A 9741-nucleotide genomic window follows, 5' to 3' on the forward strand; every position below is an offset into this window, starting at 1 on the left:
GTGGTGAGCGACAAAAAGAGGGAGCATGTGGCAACATCGGCGTGGGACTCGTTGGATAGATGCATAAAAAGTTATTTGTTTTATTTGTTGAAATAAAAAAAATAGAAAATGACAGGTAGAAATAACGAATTCCATATGTTAAGTTTCATATTTATTGGAATTGTGTTCTAACTATATTTTCATGGAAAATGTGCAGTTGATATTCCTGAAACAAGTTAAGAAAGGTCTAGCTACCTCCATTCTTTATTATGTAGTATGTACTTAAAAGGAGGAATAAAAGGATACCAAAAGGTGGTATTTTTTGGATTTATTAGACCTCAAAATGAATACTGCCGTTAAAGTCAAAATCTATATGTTGAATTAAACACCGTACTTTAAAGGAAATATGTAGTTATGTACAAAACCAATTCGACAACACAAATCAATACTAACCAACTTTCTACTTTTATTTTCTTACTTCAACAGTCATCACTAACTTGTTACTTGTAACTACAACTAAATTTTCCATACACTATCTCTACTTCACTGTTCAATACCAAAAACAAAGTATTAAAAATTCTGTTATTAAAAAACATGTAACATATTCAGTAATGGATAAGAAATCACGAATATTATACAACCTTCCATTTCCTATTATATCTTTTGATAAGTTTAGCACATTGGTTGAATAATCTAGAATGACCGATTCATATTAGATTCTTTTAGCTAAGAACATTTGATTTTTTTTATCCCTAGAAGCATTTTATCTCTGCTTCACTTTTTTTTTATATAGAAATAATCAAAATCCAAAAATATATGTTTGGGTTTCTCATGAGCAAAACGAAAACTATCGTTGGTATGCGAGACTAGATGTACATTAGACAACAAGCGGATATGATAAAATAAGTAAGTAAAGGAGGACCAAGTATTGCGACCTTGAGTTTAATTTATCTAATGTCGAGAATTGCAACAATCATACCCAGTGGAATCCCCACACTAACAAAGCTATAAGTAGGGTCCGGGAAGTGTGAGATGTATGCAAAACGTACATCTATCCGAAAGAATAGAAAAAGGGAAAATACAAGTTAGGAAGTACGTAGTGCAACTTCGTTCAAAACTATTTAGATTTCCCGCACTAAGAAACACGATAGTTCAAGGGGGCAACACCCCTGTCAGTAACCGAAGGGCCCTAGTGGGGGGGTCTCATTGAAACAACGAGCAAAAGTTTGATTTCCATAGAAAGTTGAATGAGAACCAATATGTTAATCTTAACTGGTCTAATAACAACTGCCTTGTCACGTTAATGATGTTGTTGACACCAACTGACGATCAACACTCGCGACTAGTAGTAACATGGTAGTTAACACTAAATAGGCAATCATTAGTAACTAAACAAAAAGTCATACATAGTAATCAAGTTTCTGATGACAAGGTTTCCGGTAGTGATAAATGAATAGAGTGCCAACTATTTTAATCTTTGTCAACTATTTTAATCTTAATTAATGCAATTTTTTATAAAACGTTATGTCATTTCAACTAAAAGTTGTAATTGTTACTATAAAACAAAAATGTGTAACGCCTCGTTACCGGTGCCTCACATTTGGATGTTGGATTTACTCATTCATATAGTTATAATCATCACAGTTAATAAAAACATACACGGAATATTAAAACTTTCATAAAACATTACATTAACCCATAACTTGTTTTAAAATAAACATCTTGTCTTTCAAAATATCATAATATTAAACATAAACGTCTCGAGTCTTCCGATGCCAGCCTCTTTTTCAATGCCACGTGTTCCCCTCAAGCGAGCTGTCTCATCCTACTCACCTGCGTGCATACTAAAAGTAAGCTACGCTGAGTGAGTTCTAGTTAATCACATGACATACATTACATACACACTTACATACTTTCATTCATACTTTCATACCTCATTCATAGTATATATATATATATATATATATACACTTACCTTTATACTTTATTCAAATTTCTGCTTTACATTATTCCATTCTGCCTCGGATATTATTAGGGTCCGGTCCCTTTTTCTACCTTGGATATTATTAGGGTCCAGTCTCTTTTCTGCCTTGGATATTATTAGGGTCCAATCCCTTTTCTGCCTCGAGATTATTAAAGGGCCCGGTCCCTTTTCTGCCTTGGATATTGTTAGGGTCCAGTCCCTTTTCTACCTTTCTATCTCTTACATTCATTCATAACATACATACATATCATTCTTAGCTCATACATAACATTATAACTTGACAGTACGTGCAATATCGGAAGATAGTTCACATACCGACAAGCAATCATTTTTACCTCTCACATAATCACATAAGACATACACTTATCACTTAGCATAAATGTATTAACAATCACATCGAGTATGCACACAGCCCCGAAAACATAACACAGAAATGGGGCTAGAAACTCACCTGATCTCGGTTGTGTCCGCCGTTTAAGGTTATTCCCTTCCTTTGTTGTGCGCAACTAACTGTTTAATAGATACAATATTAAATATTGATTTAGCCCTTCTTACTGCTTACTTAACTAATCTTAAGCGTCTAAACCGATTTTACTCCACCAAGGCATTACCCGGTTAGTTAATCGTTACACGTTAACCTTTAAAGGTATCTTTCATAAATTAATAAGGTCCAGGGGCTAATATGTAATTAAACCATTTATTCTAAGTCCAAGGACCTTTCTGTCATTTTTTCAAACTTCTAATTCGTTATTCAGAATATAGCGAACTGGGTGAGTAATGAATCAACTAATTCGTTATTTGATTCGCTATCTTACATTATCTGATTCGTTATCCTAGTCTTTAACGAATGGCCATATAACAAATTGGCCTCTACAACGAATTAACCCTTATAACGAACTGGACTCGTTATAACGAACTGATCTTTTATAACGAACTGACTTTAACGAATGATCATAACGAATTTCATAACTAATTGAAGCTAGTTCGTTGTTCTTCCTTAACGAATCATCATAACAAATTATTTAACGAATCGGAGCTAGTTCGTCATTCCTTCATTAACGAATCAGTTCACGAATTAAGGCTAGTTCATTAACAAATTACCTTTAATTCGTTAGTTTCACATAACGAATTAGGGTTAGGGTTTTAATATTCTTTTCACCCTTGTATACGCTTTTCCGGCGTCTTCTTTCTGGCGCCGTCATCGCCGGAAAACCGGGATCCTACCCCATTTACCCGTTTTTCATTCAAAACAACTTATTTATGTTAAAGTTTACATCTTTTTTCATATAATAGGGTCCGATTTACTATCCTACCAAGTTTCATGCAAAACCGATTTCGTTTACTTGTCCTTTTCATAAACCGAACACTATTCGTTTTACCCGAAACGAACCAACTAACCCGTTTATTATCAAGTTCATTACTTTATCAATGATCATGACCCAATCTATCATCCTACCAATTTTCATGTAAATCCGTTCATGAAAAGTAAGCCTTTTTAACAAAAACGTACATTTGAGGTTTTTGTATGAAATCACTCGAGATGCTCAAAACCATATCAAACGAACTCCGATTTGAGTGATTCAAGCGGCCACGGAACCGTCTCACCACGATCTACAAACCTATCAGCTCACCTTCTCCGGAAACCGCCGCTACAGTCGCCGGAACAGCTGAACAGTTGCCGGAATCTTCACTTTTGAGCTGCTATGGTTTTGCTAATAAAAATCGGACTTCCCGACCTCTGATCGAAGATCTAATCTGTGGAAATCTTCATATATATACCATGAACACTCAGTTAAAATTTGAGACTGATCAGATGGCTAGATCTCCGGGAATCTTTGTGTTTTTGTGGGTGGTTTTCTCAAAAACGGGAATTGGGTTAAGTGTGTGTTTTGATGGTGTAGGCTATGGTGTGGAGATGTATGAAAATGGAAAGGATTAGGGTTTTAAGGGGTATTTATACTCCCTTAAGCCCATGGACTTAGGCCCATATTTCTCTTTTGGTCCATAATTAATTACATTTAATTAGCCTATTTATCCTTCCATCTTTATTACTTTATTATTTCTCTACTAACTCAAGTAACTTCTCCACCAAAATTAAATAATATATTAATTATTATTATTAGAAATTTCGGATGTTACAAAATGTGTGGTCAATTTCATCACTAGTGTCACGGCAAAACATACATATTTGTTATTGCATTTTCCCCATAATTATTCTATTAAGAATCAAAATTAACATTAAATATTGTAATTTGAAACGACTAGAAAGATTTAAAGAGAGATTATTCATACTATTACTAACTATTGTTTGGTGATATTGTTTGTCAAAAGGATGATTTCATTATCACATTAACAGGTACATATAGATGAGTACGTACATGGAAACTATATTCCTATTCTAAAGGGAATATTCTAGAGTTAATATAATTAATACAAATAATACAAAATAATACATAATATGTTCCACTAATACGCCCCCACAGTTGAAGCAGTAGCTTGCCGAATGCATAGACTGGATCGGAAACGAGAAAATAATGGTTTCGGCGGCCCTTTGGTAAATATATCCGCGCATTGGTAGTCGGCGGGAACATGTAGGACGCGCATGGCGCCAAGGCGCACCTTCTCACGAATAAAGTGTATATCTATTTCAACATGTTTTGTGCGCTGGTGTTGAACTGGGTTGTGAGACATGTACATCGCAGAAAGGTTGTCACAATAAATAATAGAGGCTTGTCTGATGGGGACGTGTAGCTCGAGAAGTAGGTTACGTAACCATGTTAATTCAGCCGCTGTATTGGCTACCCCTCTATATTCTGCTTCAGCGCTTGATCTTGATATAGTTTGTTGTCGTTTAGATGACCAAGAAACTAAGTTGTCCCCAATGAAAACACAATAGCCCGATGTTGAACGTCTCGAATCCGGGCAACCCCCCCCCCCCCAATCCGCATCAGAGTATGCAACGAGGTTTGTGGATCGAGAGGGAGAAGGGTGGAGACCAAAGTCCATAGTCCCCTTAACATACCGCGTGAGACGCTTAAGGAAATTCATGTGAGGTTCACGAGGCGCATGCATAAATAGGCAAACCTGTTGCACCACGTAAGCGATGTCCGGCCTAGTGAAAGTTAAGTATTGTAGCGCCCTGGCGAGACTACGGTATAAAGAACCATCTGGAAGTAAAGCCCCAATATTTGCACTAAGTTTAGAGTTTGTATCAGTGGGGGTTTGAGATGGCTTACATTCAAACATATTTGCACGTTCCAAAATTTCTGATGCATATGAACGCTGAGTAAGAAATAATCCCCCATTTTGATGTTGCACCTCAATACCAAGAAAATGATGTAATCTACCCAAGTCGGCCATGGCAAATTCTTGTGACATGGATTTAATGAAATGTTGAAGAAGATTGTTGTTGGAGGCTGTTAAAATAATATCATCAACATAAAGCAACAAGTAAGCCATATCATTACCTCTTTTGTAGAATAAAAGAGAGGTATCCGAAATAGAACTCTTGAACCCACACTTAGTAATGTAAGTTGCGAACCTTTGGTACCATGCTCGGGGTGCTTGTTTGAGGCCATATAATGATTTCTTTAATTTACAAACATAGTTCGGATGTTGTGGGTCAACAAATCCCGGGGGTTGAAACATATATACGGTGTCGTTTAGTTCCCCGTGTAAGAAAGCATTCTTAACATCAAGTTGGTGTATTGGCCACGACCTCGATAGAGCAAGACTAAGAACAGTCCGTATAGTAGTCGGTTTCACAACCGGACTAAACGTTTCATCACAATCAACCCCGACCTGTTGAGATTTTCCATTAACAACTAGCCGTGCCTTATATCTTTCAAGTGTACCATTTGCATGAAACTTGTGGCGAAACAACCACATGCAACGTATAATACGTGTGTCACGAGGACGCAGTACGATTTCCCAAGTGTTATTATTTATTAAAGCATCGTATTCTGTTTTCATGGCGGTAGACCAGTTGAGGTCGGACTAGGCATGTATGTGGGATTTGGGTAAGTGTGATATGGAAGAGACATTGAGGTTGAAAGGGATCTTGGGTGTAACGATGACTGACTTGGAACGGGTTGCCACCGGATGGGCAGTTTGTGGTTGGGTGGTTTAGGAAATATTTGGTTGATTTGTGTTGACCATGGGTGGGTTATTTGGTGTGGGGGGGGGGGGGGGGGGCGTGAGTTAAGGGGTGGGTAGGAGAGTGTGGTGAACAAATAGGGTGTAGATCAGTGAGGTTTGGGTCTGATATAGGAATTGGGTTTATGGTTGGTAATGGGTTAAGGGGGTGTTAGGTGGTGTAGTAACAGAAGGCACTGGAGGTGTGGATTTTGGTGTAGGTTGTTGAAAGATGATAGGTGAGGGGTCCGAATCAAGGAATTTATATGAGTTTGGTGTAGGAGTAAAGGTGGTGGAGAATGGAAAAACCGATTCGTCAAACGTGACGTGTCGGGAAAGAATTATTTTACCGGAGGATGTATCGAGGCAACGGTAATCCCGATGGAGTGGACCGAGGTGCGAGTTTGTGTGGACGGGTGACAGTTTGGTTGGGGTAGCAAAGGCATCCGAAAACACGAAGGTGGTCGTATGAAGGATGTTTCATGTAAAGTAACGAGGTTGGTGTGTTAAATTTTAGTAGTTTGGAGGGAAGGATGTTGTGAAGGTAAGTTGAGGTGTGAAGAGCTTCCACCCAATAGTGTGGTGGGAGAGAAGTATGAGTGAGGAGGGACAACATAAGTTCGTTAATGCGACAAATCATACGTTCGGCGGTCCCGTTTTGTTGAGAGGTATGAGGACAAGAAAACCGAAATTGTAAACCATGTTGAGAAGCGAAATTTTTGAATCGGGTGTTGTCAAATTCCCCTCCCATATCACATTGAAAGGTTTTTATTTTACAGTGAAATTGTGTGTAGATAGGTTATGCAATTGGGTGAATTTGGTGAATGTTTCAGATTTGAACTTAAGGGGAAAAACCCAAGCAAAATTAGTAAAATCATCGATGATGATAAGGTAATATTTATAACCATTTTTACTCACAATCGGTGAGGTCCATAAATCACAATGTAATATATCAAAATGAAATAAAGTAGTAGAATTAGATAAAATAAATGGTAAACGTTTGTGCTTAGCAATTTGGCACGAATTACAAAGATAAGAACGACTTTGTTTATTACAAGGAATAAACTTATTTGAACTTAAAAAATCTAGAACATGCAATCCTGGATGTCCTAGACGTTGATGCCAAGACGTGGTGTCCGAGAGGGCTACGAAGGCGGAAGCAGACGGAGTGGCGGGAGCTGTGAGTGGGTAGATATAACTGTCACTGTTGTGACGGCTCAGGATCCTCCCAGTTGGGTATTCCTTCACAGAAAAACCAAAAGGATTAAAATCAACAGACACCCAATTATCGACACTAAATTTTCGAACAGAAATTAAGTTTTTAATAATGGAAGGTGTGTGAAGAATATTATTGAGTTGGAGAGGGGTCGAGGAGTAAGGAAGGGTGGTATGACCCGATCCGACAACTGGTACTCGATCGCCATTTCCAACAAGAATAGAGTTAGGTGATGTTTGTTTTTTAAGACAAAAAATGTCTGCAATCTGATTTCATATGATTTAATGTCTGCAACTGAATATGTGGTCTGAAGGTCTGCAATCTTAAAATATAATACTGTTTGTTTTATAAACTGGATATCGTCTGCATAAGCTGAAAAGTAGTTAGATATCATATATATTATAGTAGGTAAAAGTCATTTAACGTTTGTAGACTGCTAAAACAATTGGTAGTGGTGTACGAATTATGGAAGTGGGGCGGTGGTAGACAATTGTGGTAGGCGGTGAACGGTGGGTGGTGGTAATGGACGGTTGTGGTGGTGGGTGGTGGATGGTTCTGGCGGGTGGTGGCGGGCGGCGGACGGTGGGGTGGTGGCGGGTGGCGGGTGGTGGTGGATGGTGGTGGCGGGTTGTTGGTGGCGACGGACGGTGGGTGGGTGGCGGGTGGCGGGTGGTGGTGGATGTGGTGGCGGGTGGTGGTGGCGACGGACGGTGGGTGGTGGTGGTGGATGGTGGTGGTAGTGGACGGTGGTTGTGGCCGACGGGGGTGGTGGTGGTGGTGGTTAACGGTGGTGGTGGTGAGTGGTTGACAGTGGTGTTGGGTGGTGGTGGTGGTGGCAACGGTGGGTGGTGGCGGCGGATGGTGGCGGTGGGTGGTGGTGGGCGGCGGCGGTGGCGGTGGTAATCATACCTTGGTTATGCGTCAGATGGTCTGATGCACCCGTGTCCATAAGCCATTCCGGTTGACTCGAGTCTAGAGACATGGCTTGAAAAGCGGCTCCAAGTTCCCTCGGTTCGAGTGGGTTAACTTCGGTAACATGAGCTTGAGCAGATGAAGATTGTTGAGGTGCTCGAGTTTGTTGTGGTGGAGCCGAAGGTGCAGCCCACTGACCTGCCCAGCCCTCTTGTGTGGGATACGGGCATGGAGGAGGAGCCCAATAAGCAGCCCACGATGGAGGAACATGAGGGTAATAGTTGGGCTGGCCTTGAGAAGTGAACTGTTGGCGATTTGCGGGAGGACCGTGGTGTTTAGATTGACCACGGTTTGGTTGGGGTTGGTGGTCACGGGATGAGTATTGAGTCGGTGTTCCGGTGCGGTTAGAGTTGGTGTTGTACCGACGGTAACCGGGCTTGGCAGTACCACGAGATTGGCTCGAGTCACGGCGGTTGTGGCTGGAGGTGTTAATGGCAGCCATGGCTTGAGACGAGCGGCGGAGTCACGGGCTTAAATTCTCCTCTGTTCATGATCTAGCATATCACAAGCTTTATCCCATGATGGAATGGAATTATTGATGATAGTACCAATAGCATCCAACTCACTCGGAAGACCTCTGACCAATTGTAAAACAAGTGCTTGTTCATTGACGGATCTGCCCAGGTCGTTCAACTGGTCCGCAATAGACTTAAGTTTCTGACAATAAGACTCAAGATCTGGCATTGCAGAGTGTTGAAGAGTGACAAACTGGGTTGTCAATGCGGCCATTCTAGCACCCTTGTTATTTTGAAACAAGCTTTGACACGGTTCCATGCTTCAAGGGCGGTAGATTCGTGTTCAAGAACCCGATCTAAAAGCTTATCCGACAGTGTTCCGTAGATCCACTGCAGGACAATAGCATCGATCTTCATCCACTGATCATAAGACGGATCAGTTTTTGGAGGCGGTAAAGTACCGTTGATGTGGTCGAGTACGTCGTAACCACGAGCATGAAGGTGAAAGAGCTTCACCCAAGCAGAGTACGTGACCGTTTTCTCATCGAGAGCACGAACTTTCTTCTGGATGTCGGTGACGGTGTAAACCGGGTGAAGAGTATTTGGTTTTGAAGTTTCGGCTTTGTCACTCATGATGGTGGTCGGCGGCGAAACTAGGGTGGCTGAATCGAAATCCGGCGAAGGAAGGAAAGGGAGAAAAATATGGATCGAGATCCTATATTAGTTGTGATACCATATTGTTTGGTGATATTGTTTGTCAAAAGGATGATTTCATTATCACATTAACAGGTACATATAGATAAGTACGTACATGGAAACTATATTCCTATTCTAAAGGGAATATTCTAGAGTTAATATAATTAATACAAAATAATACATAATATGTTCCACTAATACTAACTACTCTCTAAAGTAGATATTCTAAAATAAATAAATAAAAGCAGACCAAATAATGTGGTTTCGAATGACGAAAATAAAGTTACTATATAAAGTTATTCAGT

General features: G+C 40.0%; 1 protein-coding gene across 1 annotated transcript; it reads right to left on the minus strand.

Annotated features, from left to right (window-relative positions):
- Nucleotides 1-9001: 9001 nt before the first annotated feature.
- LOC143598987 (uncharacterized) lies at nucleotides 9002-9373 on the minus strand. Its single transcript, XM_077077061.1, has one exon. It carries the CDS (start codon nucleotides 9371-9373, stop codon nucleotides 9002-9004), a length of 372 nt encoding a protein of 123 aa, XP_076933176.1.
- Nucleotides 9374-9741: the final 368 nt, after the last annotated feature.

The sequence above is a fragment of the Bidens hawaiensis genome, unplaced genomic scaffold (assembly GCF_021521415.1).
Source record: "Bidens hawaiensis isolate Kalapana, Puna unplaced genomic scaffold, B.hawaiensis_p1.1 tig00051343_1, whole genome shotgun sequence".
Classification (NCBI taxonomy): Eukaryota; Viridiplantae; Streptophyta; class Magnoliopsida; order Asterales; family Asteraceae; genus Bidens; species Bidens hawaiensis.